Genomic DNA, 22,377 nt, shown 5'->3' on the forward strand with positions numbered 1-22,377 from the left:
AATAGTGAAGACAGCAAAACAATGAAATAACACATATGGAATTATTGGTATCCAAAAAATGGAGTAAATCATATCTAAATATATTTATATTCTTCAAAGTAGCCACCCTTTGCCTTGATGACAGCTTTGTACACTCTTGGCATTCTCTCAACACCAGCTTTACCTGGAATGCTTTTCACAGGTTTGAAGAGTTCCTCACTCTGCCGTCCAACTCATCCCAAAACCATCTCAATTGGGTTAAGGTCGGGGGATTGTGGAGGTCAGGCATCTGATTACAGCACTCCAATCACTCTTTCTGTGTAAGGGTCAGCCTGGAGGTGTGTTGGTCATTGTCCTGTTGAAAACAACGATAGTCCCCACTAAGCGCAAACCAGGTGGATGGCGTATCGCTGCAGAAGCTGTGGTAGCCATGCTGGTTAAGTGTGCCTTGAATTCAAAATAAATCACGTACAGTGTCCAGCAGCAAAGCACCCACACCATCAGACTTCTCCTCATGCTTCACGGTGGAGCCACACATCCGAGATCATCCCGTCACCTACTCCACGTCTCACAAAGACACCGGCGGTTGGAACCAAACATCTCAAATTTTGGACTCATGACCAAAGTACAGATTTCCAGCGGTCTAATCCATTAGCTTGCGTTTTCTTGCCCAAGCAAGTCTCTCTTATGTGTCCTTTATTAGTAGTGGTTTCTTTGCAGCATTTCAACCATGAAGGCCTGATTCACACAGTCTCCTGGACAGTTGATGTTGATATGTGTATGTTAACTTGACTCTGAAGCATTTATTTATGCTGCAATTTCTGAGGGCTGATAACTCTAATGAACTATCTTCTGTAGCCAGAGGTAACCTGGTCTTTCCTTCTGTGGCGTTCCTCATGAGAGCCAGTTCTCATCATAGCCCTTGATGGTTTTTGTGACTTCACTTTGAAGAAACTTTCAAAGTTTTGACATTTTCCGGATTGACTGACCTTCATGTGTAAAAGTAATGGACTGTCGTTTCTCTTTGCTTATTTGAGCTGTTCTGGTCATTTTACCCAAATAGGGCTATCTTCTGTACACCACCCATACCTCTGTCACAACACAATATTGGCCAAACGCATTACGTAGGAAAGAAATTCCACAAAGAACTTCTTAACAAGCACCAACCTCTGTTTACTTGAAATGCATTCCAGGTGACAACCTCCATGAAGCTCGAGAATGCCAAAAGCTGTCATCCAAGGCAAAGAGTGGGGCTATTTTGAAGAATCTCAAATATAATATATAATTATATATATATATATATATATATAATATATATATATATGATGTATGCCAAGAGTGTGCAAAACTGTCAAAGGCAAAGGGTGGCTACTTTGAAGAATATAAAAATATATTTAGAATTGTTTTAACAACTTTTTTGGGTTACTACATGATTCCATATGTATTATTTTAATAGTTGTGTCGTTGCGAAATAGTAAAAACAAAGAAAAACCATATGATGCTTAGGTGTGTCCAAACTTTTGACTGTTCTGTATAACTAAATCAAGTGTTTCGGATTTACGTACAGAATAATACAAAATGCTCTGAAACCAGGTTGCTACACAGCACAGTAGTACACACAACCACACACACCACACTACACACACACACACACACACCACACACACACACACATCACACACACACACAACACCACACACACACAACACCACACACCACACACACACCTACCACACACACACACACAGTGTGTCATATTCAACATGATATCAGTCCCATTAGACTCGCTTTAACAAGAGACGCTGAAATGCAATTTTCACACACGGAAAGAATGCTCAAATCTTACAATCAGTTATGCATCAAAACACACAACACACTCAAAGTAAGCCATGCACAATAATAATAAAGTATTCTGCATCATGCAGAGTAGATAAGTCATTTTTGTGCCATGAATTCGCCATGAACTAACACTTCTCTATCTTTCTATGGAAGTGACATCCTTATAGAATGATACATTTACTCACATGCATCATGTCTTTATAAAACAGCTTGTATCGAACAGAACAACAATGGCAGTGGAGTTTGCATTAGTGGACTATTTCACTGGTTTGTTTGTATGTACCTGGCAAATCGAAATAGCTCAGCTCTAATGTTAAAATAATTTTGATATACGAATTTGACCCAGTACTGCTATAACAATCAATAACTAATAAATATTCCACTAGCTACAGTTTGAACTGTGGGAAGTTTTACATACACATTAGCCAAATACATTTAAACTCAGTGTCTTTCACAATTCCTGACAATTTAATCCTTGTAAAAATGTCCTGTCTTAGGTCAGTTAGGATCACCACTTTATTTAACAATGTGAAATGTCAGAATAATAGTAGAGAGAATGATTTATTTCAGCTTTACTCTTTCATGCACATTTGTGGCCTGCTGGAGGTCATTTTGCAGGGTCTGGCAGTGCTCCTCCTTGCACAAAGCGGAGGTAGCGGTCCTGTGCTGGGTTGTTTGCCCTCCTACGCCTCTCCACGTCTTCCTGATGTACTGGCCTGGTCCTGGTAGCGCCTCCATGCTCTGGACCTACGCTGACAGACACAGCAATCTCTTGCCACAGCTCGCATTGATGTGCCATCCTTGGAATGAGCTGCAACTACCTGAGCCACTTGTGTGGGTTGTAGACTCCATCTCCATGGCTACCACTAGAGTGAAAGCCACCGCCAGCATTCAAAAGTGGATAATGCGTTTGAGCCAATCAGTTGTGTTGTGACAAGGTATGGGTGGTATACAGAAGATAGCCCTATTTGGTAAAAGACCAAGAACAGCTCAAATAAGCAAAGAGAAACGACAGTCCATTACTTTAACACATGAAGGTCAGTCAATCCGGAAAATGTCAAGAACTTTGAAAGTTTCTTCAAGTGAAGTCACAAAAACCATCAAGGGCTATGATGAAACTGGCTCTCATGAGGACCGCCACAGGAAAGGAAGACCCAGAGTTACCTCTGCTACAGAAGATAAGTTCATTAGAGTTATCAGCCTCAGAAATTGCAGCATAAATAAATGCTTCAGAGTTCAAGTAACATACACATATCAACATCAACTGTTCAGAGGAGACTGTGTGAATCAGGCCTTCATGGTTGAAATGCTGCAAAGAAACCACTACTAAATAAAGGACACTAATAAGAAGAGACTTGCTTGGGCCAAGAAACGCAAGCAATGGACATTAGACCGCTGGAAATCTGTACTTTGGTCTGATGAGTCCAAATTTGAGATGTTTGGTTCCAACCGCCGTGTCTTTGTGAGACGTGGAGTAGGTGAACGGATGATCTCCGCATGTGTGGCTCCCACCGTGAAGCATGAAGGAGAAGGTCTGATGGTGTGGGGTGCTTTGCTGCTGACACTGTACGTGATTTATTTTGAATTCAAGGCACACTTAACCAGCATGGCTACCACAGCATTCTGCAGCGATACGCCATCCCACCTGGTTTGCGCTTAGTGGGACTATCGTTTGTTTTTCAACAGGACAATGACCCAACACACCTCCAGGCTGACCCTTACACAGAAAGAGTGATGGAGTGCTGTATCAGATGACCTGACCTCCACAATCCCCCGACCTTAACCCAATTGAGATGGTTTGGGATGAGTTGGACGGCAGAGTGAGGAACTCCTTCAAGACTGTTGGAAAAGCATTCCAGGTAAAGCTGGTTGAGAGAATGCCAAGAGTGTACAAAGCTGTCATCAAGGCAAAGGGTGGCTACTTTGAAGAATATAAAATATATTTAGATTTGTTTAACCCTTTTTTGGATACCACATAATTCCATATGTGTTATTTCATTGTTTTGCTGTCTTCACTATTATTATACAATGTAGAAAATAGTAAAAATAAAGAAACACCCTTGAATGAGTAGGTGTGTCCAAACGTTTGACTGGTACTGTATATCTTACATTTTATATGGTATGTATTAATTTATGGTTGTCCATCATCCATTTCTTATGATATGTTACGAATTTGCAAAATCTACAATAAATTACGAATCTGGAAAATGTACAATATCTTACAAATTTGAAAAACGTATGTTCCGAATTTCAATTTGTTGTGGCTAACATTAACTAGGTGGCTAGGAGTTAATGCTAACGTTAGCAAGCTGGCTAACATTAGCTAGGCTAGGGGTTAGGGATTTAGGATTAAGGTTAAGGTTAGGAGTTATGTTAAAATGTTAAGGTTAAGCGAAGGATTAGCTGTGTATAGTGCCATTGATGTCCTTTTGAATATAACAATGTTATTTTCCGCTATGCTCGGTTGCTCTGGTGACAAGACAACCTTTCAGGATGTGCTGTGGTTTTCAAGTCTATAAACTCTTTACAAAAGCATTTTTTGTGACTATTCCATTGATTCCAATATGCTGGTAGAGCTAAATCAAGTTTCTTAGTTGTTAGAAAATATATTTTATTTTGAGCCAGGAGAGGTACTCATACTAAATGTATTTCTCACCTTTAGTCATCTCTAGTCTGGCAGCCAGAGCTGTTAATTGGTGTATATGTCATCTGTCTTGACTGTGGGTTGTCTAGGGAGAAACAGACAGTATATCCTCTCTTCTCTCTACCCCATCACCTCTTCTCATTTCTTCCCTGGTCAGGAGAGGGCTACAGTACTACAGTAAGAGCAAAATAATTTTAACAAAATAAAATTATAAAAACCTTAGTGTAACAACAGTTTTAGTAAGTAATACTGAAGTCGTGCACAATTATCAGTTTCTATTTAGGTTTATGTCACCCATTCATTGTCAGTTAGAGACACAGTAGGACCCAAAAGCATAATCCGTGCTCTAACTCCCCCTTGCGCTGGTCTGGAGCAATGAAGTGGTGACGCAGGGCACCGTACTAAACCACAAATGACCTCTAAATCCTGCAGCATACAGTGAGGGAAAAAAGTATTTGATCCCCTGCTGATTTTGTACGTTTGCCCACTGACAAAGAAATGATCAGTCTATAATTTTAATGGTAGGTTTATTTGAACAGTGAGAGACAGAATAACAACAAAAATATCCAGAAAAACGCATGTCAAAAATGTTATAAATTGATTTGCATTTTAATGAGGGAAATAAGTATTTGACCCCCTCTCAATCAGAAAGATTTCTGGCTCCCAGGTGTCTTTCATACAGGTAACGAGCTGAGATTAGGAGCACACTCTTAAAGGGAGTCAGTTTCTTACCTGTATAAAAGATACCTGTCTACAGAAGCAATCAATCAATCAGATTCCAAACTCTCCACCATGGCCAAGACCAAAGAGCTCTCCAAGGATGTCAGGGACAAGATTGTAGACCTACACAAGGCTGGAATGGGCTACAAGACCATCGCCAAGCAGCTTGGTGAGAAGGTGACAACAGTTTCTGCGATTATTCGCAAATGGAAGAAACACAAAAGAACTGTCAATCTCCCTCAGCCTGGGGCTCCATGCAAGATCTCACCTCGTGGAGTTGCAATGATCATGAGAACGGTGAGGAATCAGCCCAGAACTACACAGGAGGATCTTGTCAATGATCTCAAGGCAGCTGGGACCATAGTCATCAAGAAAACAATTGGTAACACACTACGCCGTGAAGGACTGAAATCCTGCAGCGCCCGCAAGGTCCCCCTGCTCAAGAAAGCACATATACATGCCCGTCTGAAGTTTGCCAATGAACATCTGAATGATTCAGAGGACAACTGGGTGAACGTGTTGTGGTCAGATGAGACCAAAATKGAGTTCTTTGGCATCAACTCAACTTGCCGTGTTTGGAGGAGGAGGAATGCTGCCTATGACCCCAAGAACACCATCCCCACCGTCAAACATGGAGGTGGAAACATTATGCTTTGGGGGTGTTTTTCTGCTAAGGGGACAGGACAACTTCACCGCATCAAAGGGACGATGGACGGGGCCATGTACCGTCAAATCTTGGGTGAAAACCTCCTTCCCTCAGCCAGGGTATTGAAAATGGGTCGTGGATGGTTATTCCAGCATGACAATGACCCAAAAACACACGGCCAWGGCAACAAAGGAGTGGCTCAAGAAGAAGCACATTAAGGTCCTGGAGTGGCCTAGCCAGTCTCCAGACCTTAATCCCATAGAAAATCTGTGGAGGGAGCTGAAGGTTCGAGTTGCCAAACGTCAACCTCGAAACCTTAATGACTTGAAGAAGATCTGCAAAGAGGAGTGGGACAAAATCCCTCCTGAGATGTGTGCAAACCTGGTGGCCAACTACAAGAAACGTCTGACCTCTGTGATTGCCAACAAGGGTTTTTCCACCAAGTACTAAGTCATGTTTTGCAGAGGGGTCAAATATTTATTTCCCTCATTAAAATGCAAATCAATTCATAACATTTTTGACATGCGTTTTTCTGGATTTTTTTGTTGATATTCTGTCTCTCACTGTTCAAATAAACCTACCATTAAAATTATAGACTGATCATTTCTTTGTCAGTGGGCAAACGTACAAAATCAGCAGGGGATCAAATACTTTTTTCCCTCACTGTAATCACAAAACCTTTAGTGGAGCAACCACTGTATTTCCTCCATCACCTCTCTCTGTCATGCCCTGTGTAAAAAATTCTGGGGTAGGGYCTGGCCCATATATGTCCACTGAGATAAGCTCATCCAATTGTCTCCGTTTTATAATGTCCACAGCATGGCTCACTCATAAGAAGCTTTCAAAGGACCTTTGGACAGTTTCTTGGTATCATTGCGTATAATCTCTCTCAATCGATACACAATACCCCATAATGACAAAGCAAAAGCAGGTTTTTAGAAATGTTTGCAAATGTATTAAAAATAAAACACTGAAAGTCTTAGTGAGATGAATTTATTTGAATTCAGATTCAGATCAGATCCTTTACTCAGTATTTTGTTGAAGCAGCCTTGGCAGCGATTAAAGCCTCGAGTCTTCTTGGGTATGACACTACAAGCTTGGCACGCCTCTATTTGGGGAGTTCCTCCCATTTTTCTCTGCAGATCCTCTCAAGCTCTGTCAGGTTGGATGGGGAGCGTCGCTGGCTGGGCCACTCAAGGGCATTCAGAGACATTCAGAGCCACTCCTGCGTTGTCTTGGCTGTGTGCTTAGGGTTGTTGTCCTGTTAAAAGGTGAACCTTTGCCTCAGTCTGAGGTTCTGAGCGCTCTGGAGCAGGTTTTCATCAAGGATCTCTCTGTACTTTGCTCCGTTCATCTTTCCCTCGATCCTGATTAGTCTCCCGGTCCATGCCGCTGAAAAACATCCCCACAGCATGATGCTGCCACCACTCATGGCTTGGTTTTACCTCATGGCTTTGTTTTTGCTCTGACATGCACTGTCAACTGTGGGACCTTGTGTAGACAGGTGTGTTCCTTTCCAAATCATGTCCAATCATTTGAATTTACCACAGGTGAACTCCAATCAAGTTGTAGAAACATCTCAAGGTCGATCAATGGAAACAGGATGCACCTGAGCTCAATTTAGAGTCTCATAGCAAAGGGTCTGAATACTTATGTAAATAGGGTATTTCTGTTTTTATTTTTAATACATTTGCACAAAACAAATGTGTATTCTCTTTCTATTATGGGGTGCTGTGTGTAGGTTGATGAGGATTCTTTTTATTTAATCCAATTTAGAAAAAGGCTGTAACGCAACAAAATGTGGAAAAGGTCAAGGGCTCTGAATAGTTTCAGAATGTACTGTATCTTTCAGGTCCCTCAGTCGAGCAATGAATTTCAAACACAGATTCTACCACAAAGAGCAGGGAGGTTTTCCAATGCCTTGCAAAGAACACCACCTATTGGTAGTTAGGGAGTTTAATTGCTGTGATAGGAGAAAACTGAGGATGGCTCAACAACATTGTACTTACTGCACAATACGAACCTACTTGTAAAAAGAAGGAAGCATGTACAGAAAAAAAATATTCCAAAGTATGCATCCTGTTTGCAATAAGGCACTAAAGTAAAACTGCTAAAAAAAATATGTCCTTAATACAAAGCGTTATGTTTGGGGCAAACACATCACATCACTGAGTACCACTCCTCATATTTTCAAGCATGGTGGTAACTGCATCATGTTATGGGTATGCTTGTCATCGGCAGCAACTATGGAGTTTTCTTTAGGATAAAATAAATAAAATAGAGCTAAGCACAGGCAAAATCCTAGAGGAAAACTTTATTCAGTCTACTTTCCAACAGACAGAGTAGACAAATTCACCTTTCAGCAGTACAATAACCTAAAACACTAGGCCAAATATACACTGGAGTTGCTTACCATGACAACGTTGAATGTTCCTGAGTGGCCTAGTTACAGTATTGACTTAAATCGTCTTGAAAATTGATGGCAAGACCTGAAAATGGATGTCTAGCAATGATCAACAACCAACTTGACAGACCTTGAAGTATTTTTTAAGCATAATGTGCAAATATTGTACAATCCAGGTTTGCAAAGCTCTTAGAGACTTACCCAGAAAGACTCAAAGCTGTAATCGCTTCCAAAGATTCTAACGTATTGACTCAGGGGGATTAATTTTTGTCTAATCAAGATACATTAGTGTTCTATTTTTCATTCCTTTTTTTACAAATGCTAGAATTTTTCTTCCACTTTGACATTAGAGCAGTTTGTGTAGATCGTGGACCAAAACATTGTAATCCATTTTATTCCCACTTTGTAACACAACAAAATGTGGAAAAAGTAAAGGGGTGTCAATTCTTTCTGAAGGTACTGTATGTCCTCTTCTGTTCTCTACTGTCATCTCACCGACTAATCGCTGCTGTAAGTGAAGAAAGTGCTGAGTAAGGATGGTAGTAACTATCTGTCTCTTTTTCATTCACCTCCCGCTCCTTTTCTCTCTCAGGGGACCGGGCCTCTTTTTCTTTCTTTCTCTTCCATGCATATTCATACTTGTTTACATGTTATCATGTACTTTCTTCTCTACCCCCCCTCTCTTTCTTTCTTTCTCTCTCTCTATTCTATCTTGTCAGGCTGACCCTGCACTGCAGTTCATAGAGGAAGAAAGGGAGGAGGGAGATATTCTTTAGGGAGAGAGAGGAGGCAAAAGGGGTGGCTGGAGGGAGGGGGAGAAAAGAGGATAATGCAAGAGGAGGGAAAGAGGGTTAGCAGATGGGAGAAGAGGGAGAGAGTGTAAGGATGGAGAGGAGCGAGAGAGGAGTGTTAGCTGCACAAAACAGTGGACAGAGAAGGCAGACTTTACTGGATATGAAGAAGGGAGGAAACAGAAAGGAGAGAGGGAAAATCTATTTGGATGAAAATGAAACTGTAAGAGAAGAAAGGGCGCTGAAGGTCTGTCCAGCCTCAGTGTAGACAACAATGGCACTGAGAATGCTATGGTGTTTCACACCAGACAGTGGGGAGCCTCTTGACTCTACTTATCGGTTTTTATTGATAGCTCTGCCATATTTTTGGACCATAACTTGGTCACAGCATCCATAGAGAGGTTTGTGTTTTCCCCCTCCTGGGGAGATAGATACCCATCTGCAGGATTTTACCCCAGCTCTAGGAAGGATCCTCAAGACCTTGATTAGCTGAATCAGGTCTTAGAATACTCCTTGCTCAAGCCAAACGATACGTCACGCTCATGGATGTTAGTTTCTTCTCCGCAATGAATCTGGACCTCCCCGAAAATTCTAAAGCGCAAACACATTCTAACCATTCTGATTGGTCCCAAAAAACGATGGGTTGGGCCAGAGCCAAAACACATGTGGGTGAAGAAGCATTTTGAAAGAACATCATTGGCTTTGATAGTCTGTTTAGAGATGATTTTGTTTTGTACGACACCCCTCCATTTGACATCACCACAAACAACTTGGCAGTCTCAGACTGAAATACTGTATGTAGCTAACATAGAGCAGTGGAAGAAGTCAGTTTGATTTGTCAGGAAGTATTCCATAGCTGGAGCAGTAAACAATTGTGGAATTTTACGCAGACTAAATGCAGCTGTGGACAATGGCATTTGACAAAATAGGCTATAAAAAAACTGTTTGAATCAACTAGGCCCTACAGCCAAGTTTAATTGAAGAATATGTTAGGTTGTATAGTTTTCAGGGTAAGATGCTATAGCAGAGCCTTATCACAGCAATCAGCATCATTGGTAAGTTTACTGAAAATGCAACTTTACTAAAGTGAATACAGTGTATGGGTCTGAAGTGAATTAGCTAAAAGAGTATGTGTTCTCTGTTCTATAATATCAAATATCAAATCATCTTTCAAAGGTTGCTTTCTTTATGTGAGGAAGCAGTAGCAGGGAAAAATACTTGAAATGTTTTACCATGAAAAGAACCCTAACTTAAACACTCAACCATTTCCACTATTTCATTTGCAGTTTACTTCACGTTTCCTTTCAGAGCTCTGGAGAAGGGATTTAGAACTATTGTACATTGAATCATTAGTTTAAAAAGTGTAATACAATGTCATTGGTGGAATATGTGCAGAATACCCATTGACAGATAGTGTATAGTATTGGTTACAAACATTAATGTGAATTTGTCTTATCAAAAATCTGACATATCTTTCTCCTAAACTTGTCCCAAGATCACCTTCACTCTTCTCTCTCCTTCATTCTCCTCTCTTCCTCATTTTCTCTCTACTTCCGCTCTGCTGCCCCTGCACCTTGGCTGCAATCCTCTTGGTCTTCAGGAAAGCCTGGTCTCTTCTCTTGGTCTTCAGGTTCACAGTGATTACAACACAGACCATCCCCAGCAGAGCACAGGTCATCAGTGGAGTGTGAAGTTGATGCGGAAGTGGTCCCGCAGCTTCCTCTCCCACTGAGCGAGGAAAATCTGTGTAAGAATCCACAAATATAGAATGAGCGGCAAACAATGCTCTCCCTCCATTATTAAGCACACAAAGTAAGAACCCAGGTCCTCTTTGGTCAAGTTGGTGATGCGGAGAGAGAACCTGTTCTCAGGAAACTCCAATGCTCCCTAAACTTCTTTATGACAGGCATGGTGTATCTCTATCTGCTGGTGGCTCACACTCAGTCTCTGCTTCTGTGTTAGTGGTAACACATTCCAGGTGAAGATGGTTGAGAGAATTCCAAGAGTGTGCAAAGCTATCAAGGCAAAGGGTGGCTACTTTGAAGAATCTCAAACATAAAATATATTTTATATTTCTTTAACACTTTTTTGGTTACTACATGATTCCATGTGTGTTATTTTATAGTTTTGATGTCTTCACTATTATTCTACAATGTATAAAATAGTAAAAATAATGAAAAACACATGAATGAGTAGGTGTGTCCAGACTTTTGACTGGTACTGTGTGTGTGTGTGTGTGTGTGATTGTGTGTGTGTTGTGTGTTGTGTGTGTGTGTGTGTGTGGTTGTGTGTGTGGTGTGTGGGTGTGTGTGTGTGTGTGTGTGTGTGTGTTTGTGTGTGTGTGTGCGTGCGTGCGTGCGTGCGTGCGCACCTAGGATATACTTTATTGTCCCCGAGAGGGCATTTCTTTGCCTGGGTGCCAGTCTGTTTCTGCTCTCTGGCCAACTCCCTGTGGAATTGTCATACCAAATTTTTATTTTATTTATTTCACCGTTATTTAACCAGGTAGGCCAGTTGAGAACAAATTCTCACTTGCAACTGCGACCTGGCCAAGATAAAGCAAAGCAGTGCGACACAAACAACACAGAGTTACACATGGGATAAACAAACGTACAGTCAAAAACACAATAGAAAAATCTATGTACAGTATGTGCAAATGTAGTAAGGTTAGGGAGGTAAGGCAATAAATAGGCCATAGTGGCGAAATAATTACAATTTAGCATTAACACTGAAGTGATAGATGTGCAGATGATGATGGGCAAGTAGAGATACTGGGGTGCAAAAGAGCAACAACAAAAAAGAATAACAATATGGGGATGAGGTAGTTGGGTGTGCTATTTACAGATGGGCTGTGTACAGGTACAGTGATCGATAAGCTGCTCTGACAGCTAATGCCTAAAGTTAGTGAGGGAGATATAAGTCTTCAGCTTCAATGATTTTTGCAATTCGTTCCAGTCATTGGCAGCAGAGAACTGGATGAAAAGGCAGCCAAAGGAGATGTTGGCTTTGGTATATAGGGCTTTGGTGACAAAACAGATGGCATTGTGATAGACTACAACCAATTTGCTGAGTAGAGTCTTGGAAGCTATTTTGTAAATGACATCGCTGAAGTCAAGGATCGGTAGGCTAGTCAGTTTCACGAAGGTATGTTTGGCAGAAATGAGTGAAGGAGGCTTTGTTGTGAAATAGGAAGCCAATTCTAGATTTCATTTTGGATTGGAGATGCTTAATGTGAGTCTGGAAGGAGAGTGTACAGTCTCACCAGACACCTAGGTATTTATAGTTGTCCACATATTCTAAGTCAGAACCATCCAGAGTAGTGATGCTAGGCGGGAGGGTGGGCGCGGGCAGTGATAGGTTGAAGAGCATGCATTTAGTTTTACTAGCATTTAAGAGCAGTTGGAGGCCACGGAAGGAGTGTTGTATGACATTGAAACTCATTTGGTGGTTTGTTAACACAGTGTCCAAGGAAAGGCCAGATGTATACAGAATGGTGTCGTCTGCATAGAGGTGGATCAGAGAATCACCGCAGCAAGAGCGATATCATTGATATATACAGAGAAAAGAGTGGGCCCGAGAATTGAACCCTGTGGCACCCCCATAGAGACTGCCAGAGGTCCGGACAACAGGCCCTCCGATTTGACACACTGAACTCTATCTGAGAAGTAGTTGGTGAACCAGGCGAGGCAGTTATTTGAGAAACCAAGGCTATTGAGTCTGCCGTTAAGAATGCGATGATTGACAGAGTCGAAAGCGTTGGCCAGGTTGATTAAAACAGCTGCACAGTACTGTCTTTTATCTATGGCGTTTATGATATCGTGTAGGACCTTGAGCGTGACTAAGATGCACCCATGACCAGCTCGGAAACCAGATTGCATAGTGGAGAAGTTACGGTGGGATTCAAAATGGTCGGTGATCTGTTTGTTAACTTGGCCTTCGAAGACTTTAGAAAGGCAGGGCAGGATGGATATAGTTCTGTAACAGTTTGGGTCTACAGTGTCTCCCCCTTTGAAGAGGGGGATGACCGCGGCAGCTTTCCAATCTTTAGGGATCTCAGACGATACAAAAGCGATGTTGAACAGGCTAGTAATAAGGGTTTCAACAATTTCGGCTGATAATTTTAGAACGAGAGGGTCCAGATTGTCTAGCCCAGCTGATTTGTAGGGATCCAGATTTTGCAGCTCTTTCAGAAAATCAGCTATCTGGATTTATGTGGCACAGAGACTGGCACTCAAGCTAGGGACATTTGTCTTGGATGATTATAGGAGTGCATGGATGATATGTGTGTGTGTGTGCACCTGTCTCAACAGTGTGTTGAAAACAACCCCAGCAACCTCCATGACGGCCTCATTTCTCTTAATCTCTCCCTCTCTCTCTCTCGGTTCTCTGGTTGCCTATCTTCCGTCAATGTTTTCTCTCCCTGTGTCCTGTAAAATAAAGTAAACTACAGTCTTTCTCAAAGGTAAGAGGGAGCTGGTTTCAAAGCTCTATTTGATGTCAGTTTTGTAGGGTTTGGAGAAAAACAATTTTCTCTGAGCAAGGAAATAGCAGAAGAGGAGTCCCTGAAGAGGGAATGACAGTGTTTGTGATAAGAACAGTCTCTCTCTCTGTGTGTCTCTCTGTCTGTGTGTGTGTGTGTGTGTGCGTGTGTGCGTGCGCGTGCACGTGCGTGCGTACGTTGTTTAATTGTACAGTGAAAGACAGAGTAGAGACAGTGGGAGGAGGGTGATGCTGCTGCTATGTGGTTTTGATACTGGTGTCTTATAGTTGAGGTGTTGGTAATATGATGGTGATGTTATCACTGTACACACGGAGCTGTGCTGGCTTTGTTCTATGTTTATGTATTGACATGGGGCTGTGGTTGTGGTGTACTAATGGGAGGTAACAGATGTACTGTGGTTGTGGTGTACTAATGGGAGGTAACAGATGTACTGTGGTTGTGGTGTACTAATGGAAGCGTAACAGATGTAACTTGGTTGTGGTGTACTAATCTGGAAGGTAACAAGATGTACTGTGGTTGTGGTGTACTAATGGGAGGTAACAGATGTACTGTGGTTGTGGTGTACTAGGTGGAGGTAACAGATGTACTGTGGTTGTGGTGCCGCTAGATGGGAAGGTAACAGATGTACTGTGGTTGTGGTGCACTGATGGAGGTAACAGATGTACTGTGGTTGTGGTGTACTAATGGGAGGTAACAGATGTACTGTGGTTGTGGTGTACTAATGGGAGGTAACAGATGTACTGTGTTGTGGTGTACTGATGGAAGGTAACAGATGTACCTGTGGTTGTGGTGTAAACTGGGAGTACATATGTACTTGGTTGTGGTGACCTATTGGAGGTAACAGATGTAGCTTGTGGTATGTGGTGTACTGACGGGAGGTAACAGATGTACTGTGGTTGTGGTGTACTGATGCGAGGTAAGATGTACTGGTGGTTGTGGTGTACTGAATGGAAGGTAACAGATGTACTGTGGTTGTGGTGTACTGATGGAAGGTAACAGATGTACTGTGTTGTGGTGCACTGATGGAGGTACACGATGTCTGTGGTTGTGGTGTACTATGTGGGAGGTAACAGATGTACTGTGGTTGTGGGTGTACTGGATGGGAGGTAACAGATGTACTGTGGTTGTGGTGTACTAATGGGAGGTAACAGATGTACTGGTGGTTTTGGTGTACTGATGGGGAAGTAACATGTGTACTGTGGTTGTGGTGTACTAATGGGAGGTAACATATGTACTGTGGTTGTGGTGTACTGATGGAAGCGTAACCGATGTACTGTGGTTGTGGTGCACTGATGGGCAAGGTAACATATGTACTGTGGTTGTGGTGTATGATGGACAGGTAACAGATGTACTGTGGTGTGGTGCACTGTGGGGGGTAACAATATGTACTGTGGTTGTGGTGTACTATGGGAGGTAACAGATGTACTGTGGTTTGTGGTGCACTGATGGAAGGTAACAGATTGTACTGTGGTTGTGTGTACTGATGGGAGGTAACATATGTACTGTGGTTGTGGTGTACTGATGGGAGGTACAGATGTACTGTGGTTGTGGTGCACTGATGAAGGTAACAGATGTACATGTGGTTTGTGGTACTGATGGAAGGTAAATATGTACTGGGTTGTGGTGTATAATGGGAGGTAACAGATGTAGTACTGTGGTTGTGGTGTACTGATGGGAGGTAAAGATGTATGTGGTTGTGGAGTACTGATGGAAGGTAAATATGTTACTGTGGTTGTGGTATACTAATGGGAGGTAAACAGATTGTAGTACTGTGGTTGTGGTGTACTGATGGAATCTAGGTAACAGATGTACTGTGGTTGTGGTGTACTGATGGAGGTAACAGATGTACTGTGGCTGTGGCTGTCAGATGGGGGGTAAAGATCGTACTGTGGTTGTGGTGTATGGATGGAAGGTAACAGATGTTCTGTGGTTGTGGTGTATCTGATGGGAGGTAACGATGTACTGTGGTTGTGGTGTACTGATGGAAGGTAACAGATGTACTGTTGGTTGTGGTGTACTAATGGAAGGTACATATGTATGTGGTTGTGGTGCACTGATGGAGGTAACAGATGTCTGGTGGTTGGTGGTGCACTATGGGAGGTAACAGATGTACTGTGGCTGTGGTGTACTGATGGGAGGTAATCAGATGTACTGTGGTTGTGGTGTACTGATGGAAGGTACAGATGTACTGTGGTTGTGGTGTACTGATGGGAGGTAACGATAGTACTGTGGTTGTGGTTGTACTGATGGAGGTAACAGATGTACTGTGTTGTGGTGTACTGATGGAAGGTAACAGATGTACTGTGGTTGTGGTGTACTGATGGGAGGTAACAGATGTTACTGTGGTTGTGGTGACTGATGGAAGGTAACATATGTACTGTGGTTGTGGTGTACTGATGGGAGGTAACAGATGTACTGTGGTTGTGGTGTACCTGATGAAGGTAACAGATGTACTGTGGTTGTGGTGTACTGATGGGAGGTAACAGATGTACTGTGGTTGTGGTGTACTGATGGGAGGTAACATATGTACTGTGCTTGTGGTGCCGCTGATGGAAGGTAACAGATGTACTGTGGTTGTGGTGCCGTGATGGAAGGTAACAGATGTACTGGGTTTGTGGTGTACTGATGGAGGTAACAGACTGTACTGTGGTTGTGGTGTACTGATGGGAGTAACATATGTACTTGTGGTTGTGGTGCACTGAATGGAAGGTACAGATGTACTGTGGTTGTGGTGTACTGATGGGAGGTAACAGATGTACTGTGTTGTGGTGTACATATGGAGGTAACAGATGTACTGTGGTTGTGGTGTACTGATGGGAGGTAACAGATGTACTGTGGTTGTGGTGCACTGATGGGAGGTAACAGATGTACTGTGGTTGGATGCTTGTGTACTGATGTTCCAGTGATGTATTGGATTGATTTACCGCTGGTGGGGTGTGTCCACCTCTTGAAAACAGTGTTGGCTCTCTCACTCCCTCTCTTCTCTCTCCGTTCTCTCCCTTCTCTCTGAATTCTTTCTGTGTTTTCTGTAGAGCTCAGTGCTCCACAATGTGGTACTTAGAAGGAAGTGTTTTACCAACACTGTAGGTGTTCCTTAACAGGTTTTACGTTATATACAGTATATAACATGTACGGTTTTAATGTTATAGTATGATTAGGAATAAACCCTATACAATGTGCATGAATAGATGGACTGCTGATCAGATGGTCACTGATGGCCATATCCTGAATACTGTATTGCACAGCTGGCTTCAGTCCTGCTCCTGAGCCAGACACTTAACCTCAATACCTCCGGGTAACATTGAGAGCATGCATCATGATGTATCATTTAAATGTTCAGGTATGCTAGGGGCCTGAGATGGGAGAGCCTATGCCAGCGTTTAATCTGACTTCCTGAGTCTGGTGCTGCAAGCTCTTATCTGGTCAAGGGTTTCTAGCACCACCCTTTTGAGTGTTCTCTATGGCAGGAAATAATTGATCAATGATTTGATAACTGTGTGAATTATTTAGTTCATTATATATGTATGTGCATGATCTCTCTCTCCTTCCTCTCTCCCTTTATCTCTCTCTGTACTGTCTGTAAGGGGGTGTAAGGGTTGCACTGGGATTGTGTTTTCATTTGTTTAGGTATTCACACACTGTATTATTAACCACTCATAACTGTCCCCTGCTCTCTCCTCTCTCCCTTCAGAAATGTATGAAGTTCGATGTGGACGCTCCTATCTGGTTATCTAAGCAGCATATCCTGTGTACTCTGAACCACAGCCTGAAGGACGTGCTGAACTACGGCCTCTTCCAGCCAGCTCACAATGGAAAGGCTGGCAAGTTCCTGGATGAAGAGAGGCAGCTGAAGGAATACCCACTGCCTTCTGTTACACCTGTACCATACCTGGAGGTAGGCCTGCACCCTCTCTCATTAACATCCTATGTTTCTATGTGTGTGTTAAGGTGTATTAATATGTGTTGTATGTGAGTGTGTTAAGGTGTATTAATATGTGTTGTATGTGAGTGTGTTAAGGTGTATTAATATGTGGGGTGTAATGTGAGTGGTGTTAAGTGTATTAATATGTGTTGTATGTGCAGCTGTGTTAGGTTGTATTAATATGTGTTGTATGTGAGTGTGTTAGGTGTATTAATATTGTGTTGTATGGGAAGTTTGTGTTATAGGTGTATTATATGTGTTGTTGGATGTGAGTGTGTCTAAGGTGTATTAATATGTGTGTTTCGTAGTGTTGTTACAGGTGTATTAATATGTGTTAGTATGTGAAGTGTGTTAAGGTGTAGTTAATATGTGTTTGTATGGTGAGTGTGTTTTAAGGTGCATTAAAATGTGTTGTATGTGAGTGTGTTAAGGTGTATTAATATGTGTTGTATGTGAGTGTGTTAAGGTGCATTAATATGTGTTGTATGTGAGTGTGTGTTCTCTGTCCTGTTGCTGTCATGGTGTTGTTTTGTTGTTCTAGTTTATTGGGTTCATCAGCTTTAATATTGCAGATAGATTGTGGCTTCCATCAATGTAATTGTCTGCATAATTTCCAATCCCCCATATATTGTTTTGTTTCCCCTAACCCTACCACCCCTCCCCTAACTGGAGTAAACTAATGGACAACAACACTTAGGCTTCTACTTCCAGCTTACACATACTATATACATTTTACAGACATAGTATAATTTACAATATGTATCTTTTGTTTGTTTTTAGTCCCATCCTTCAGCTACCCTCAACCCCTTTCACATATCTCTGAAGACCATTCAGTTTCATTCTATTTGCCATATATTTTTCAACTGTGCTGTGAAGTTTCACAAAAGTTCTGAAACTTTCCATTCTCATAGGTTCACCAGATTGTAAATTAAAGATACAAACATTTTCTAAGAGTATTACTATATCATTGATCGATTGATTATGCCTTTTCAAATCACCCAGCAGTGCTATTTGCAGAGTTAGCTGCAGGTAAATGTTACAATTCTTCAGCCCTTCTTGAACCTGTGACCAAAAACAAGCTACATATGGACAGTACCAAAACAAATGATCAAGTGATTCTGTCTCTTTGCAGCAAAATCTATAGAGATGGGATGGTTGTAACCCCATATAAATAACATTCTATTGGTTGCAAGAATTTTGTATAATAATTTAAATTGAAAAAGTTTTGAATCCGGCGTCGTTATGTTTATCAGTTGTTACCATGCGCCATGGAATCGGTACACCGAAAATCTCTTCCCAATTATTCTATATGGCACAGCTGTCAATTTTTTGGTCCTTAAATTAAACTGGTATACGTTTTTATTCATCACAATTTTCTTTAACCAATTTTGGTCTTTAATGCAGGGCAGACAGACAAGTTCCTTACTTTCTCCCCCTTCCACTTTCCTCTTCCATTTTTGCGGTAATGCTGCAATTAGTTGGTTGTAATTTTGGGTAGAGCAGACATTTCCATATATTTTTGTTCGCTACATGTATGACATAACTCCACCAGTCCTATTTATGATATAATTTACAAAGATTATACGTCTTTTTATTTTTTATTTTTTGCATCATGTTTTTTTTTCATCAATTAGTATATTTGAGTTTAACCATAATATTTGTTTTCTGGTGGATTAAACTGAAGTTGAAACCATTTTTTTTTTAAATAACGATATTTTTAAGATGATTTAATTTTCAAATAACTGTAAATGAGAGGTTGTAATCTGAATAAAGCTAAAAAGGCCATTCTTGAATGTGGGGTGAGAAATTCTTACTAATCTGCTAGAAAATCAGTTCAGATTTAAGTATAACTTTTCTAAACCTTTAGTAAGAGGTCTAATGCTTTAATACTTAATCATTTCTGCCCTCTGAATTAATATTCATTATATAAATAGGCCTGTTTAATTTATTCTGGTTTACTGTTCCAAATAAAATTGATTATTTCTTGCTAATATAATTTTAAAAACAAGTCGGTAGGTAAGGCCATAAGCAAATAGGTAAACTGGGATATGACTAAAGAGTTAATCAGGGTGATTTTTCACAAATAGAAAGGTATTTTCCTTTCCATGGTAGCAAGATCTTATCCATTTTTGCTAACTTTTTATTAAAATGTATTGTATTGAGCCACTTGATATATTTGTTTGATCTGATCTAACATTTGGATGGCCATAATAAATAGATATGCCAATAGTATACAACCTTGTTTTACTCCCCTTGACAGTTTAATACTTTCTGAGAAGAAGCCATTATTTACTGTTTTACACCTAGGGTTACTATACATAACTTTAACCCATTGTATAAGATACAGTGCCTTTGGAAAGTATATAGACCCCTTGACTTTTTTGACATTTTGTTACATAACAACCTTATTCTAAAATTGATTAAATAAAATAAAAATCTCAGTAATCTCCACGCAATACTGACAAAGCAATGACAAAGCAAAAACAGGTTTCTAGACATTTTAGCAAATGTATTAAAAATAAAAACATAAATACCATATTTACTTAAGTATTCAGACCTTTTGCTATGAGACTCGAAATTGAGCTCTGGTTCATCCTTGAGATATTTCTAGAACTTGGATGAATAATATCTGACAACACCATTTAAATTCTATGCGCGATGCATTTTGCAAATTTTTTTTGCATCACAACACTGTAAGGGGCCTCACGTTTGTTTATGGAGTGGATCTTTATATTTACCACTGGGGTCCTGTTTCAGTAATAATGAAATCAGACCTTCTTGTTGAGTATCTGATAATCTACCATTATTATAGAAGTGGTTGAAAAAAGGATTGGTATACCTCAACAGGTATGCCATCCAGCCCTGCAGGTTTCCCAAACTTAATGGCTTTAACTGCATCAAGAAGTTCCTCCTCTGTAATTTGGCCTTCACATGAGTCTTTCTGTACAGCTGTTCATTTTACATTATTCATAGAAAGAAATTCTTACAATTAACTTTGGTTCATTGTGTTGCTGTTCTCCCCTGAGAGAACACTAGGTGCTTGATGTCACCTGTCAATTATTCAATTATCCAGTCTGCTCTGTGAGTAAGATGTATGCATAATATATGTGTGAAACTCAGCAGCGATAATCACACTCTGACAGCAGTGTTCGCAGCTCCCAGCTGTCATCTCTAGCAGTTATTTGTAGCCTGTGTCGATCATGGTTTGTGATCATATAGAAACTCAGCCAATGTGATGTTTTTACAGTCAATAGAGTAAACATCGTTAGATCTCTCTCAAAATTCTGGAGTGAGGGAGAGCTATAAATTGATAGATACATAGCTCACTAGAGTGCACTCCAACCTTCTGCATTGAATGATTCTATAATATCCATTGTTTGATTTATTAATTGTCAGCCGACATTGTTTAAATACAAAATGTTCCTTTCCTGTGGGCTTTGAAAATGTCATAGTTTTCTTGTCAGCAAAGTGCTCTGTTTCTCCCTAAATACAGATTGATTGTTTTCTCCAGGTGTTATGGATGCAGCAACAGTAGATGATGTTGTTATTGCAGGTAGTTGCATCATGTTCAGGTAGCAGAATGTCTGCAGGTAAATCCTTGATGCACGTAGAATAGGACTGAAGTCAGCCTTTTCTCAATTGGATTTGCTCAACTCCTGCGTCCTCTGTCCTCCATCCTCTCTGGACTCCTTTTGATAGAGGTCAGTTGAGGAGGGGAGGCGAAGAGAGTGGAAACTAGACGAAAATGCGCTTGTATGAAATTAGACTCTCCTCCAATCGTGTGCCATCAGGCAAATTATGTTTACAGGGTGGAATCCCCAAATAAATGTATGAAGTGATAAAACAAATGTAGTTAGTTGTGCAAGACATTTTATAGATAAAAGGATAAGTAGTTTATGGTTTTTACAATAGCCGATTCAAAGGGGGTGTGGCAGATTTCTACATTTGTCCGCTAAGGACTCGGGTAGGATACACTTGTACTTCCTCGCCAAAAGGAGGTTATTGAGGAGAGGAGGAACTTCTTCCATTTAACTGCTAAAGAATTGACACTCTCCTCGACCACTTATCGGTTTCCGGGTCACGGAGGAGAGACGACGGAGAAGGGGACACATTGGCCAGAATGATGATGTTTAGAAAGCCCAAGGGATTTACTGTGTCTTAGTAATTAGATATTTGAAGTGTACAATTCCTCCAGGGTAATGTACACCTTCCCAATTTGTAACTCAAACCCTCATGCTACCATGGACTACCAAAAAATGTCCAGCTTCCAAGGGCATTGTGCCCTAAAAATAAGAGATAAGTGGTAACAACATCTCTATAGTAGCTATGTGCCTGTGTGTACTGTATGTCAGGCAGTCATAGTTAAAGCTTAATTTAACCCTATAGTTCACAGGGACACTATAGGGCTCAGTGCCACATGAGAGGTCTGCACATTTAGACATTCGCTAACAGCCCAGGGCTGTGTGTGTGTGTGTGTGTGTGTGTGTGTGTGTGTGTGTGTGTGTGTGTGTGTGTGTGTGTGTGTGTGTGTGTGTGTGTGTGTGTGTGTGTGTGTTGTAATGCTCTGTAGGAGTGTATCTAGATGGGCGTGTGGTAGGGCCCTTTTCATTAAATGGCATCTCGTGCTGGCTTGTTTCTGCTGCTGTACGTTTGTATGAAGTGGTAGTATCTTTACCCTGCCATCTCTTCAATTAACACGAATTCTCGATCGGATGTCATTCAGATGATCAAGCAGCTCTCCCTCTCCTCGAGTCACCTCCGGATAGTGTGGCAGTATGAGTAGGCGAAGAACTACCAGTTGTATTGTATTGTTTTTATTTACAAGATTATGAAGTGGACGAGGTTGTCAGACGCCTCCACTACCTATCCTCCAATAGATGTATATCCTAAAGGCACAGAAGATTTCACCACCACCACACACACACGCACCA

General features: G+C 41.2%; 1 protein-coding gene across 1 annotated transcript in view; it reads left to right on the top strand.

Annotated features, from left to right (window-relative positions):
* shank3a (SH3 and multiple ankyrin repeat domains 3a) overlaps positions 1-22,377 on the top strand; it is a 302,959-nt gene that overhangs the window by 45,867 nt on the left and 234,715 nt on the right. Inside the window, exon 2 of the mRNA XM_070443122.1 lies at positions 17,216-17,419. Coding sequence (XP_070299223.1) covers positions 17,216-17,419 — 204 coding nt within the window. The remainder of the gene's footprint in view (positions 1-17,215; positions 17,420-22,377) is intronic.

Source organism: Salvelinus sp. IW2-2015, linkage group LG4q.1:29, assembly GCF_002910315.2.
Source record: "Salvelinus sp. IW2-2015 linkage group LG4q.1:29, ASM291031v2, whole genome shotgun sequence".
In the NCBI taxonomy this organism is placed as follows: Eukaryota; Metazoa; Chordata; class Actinopteri; order Salmoniformes; family Salmonidae; genus Salvelinus; species Salvelinus sp. IW2-2015.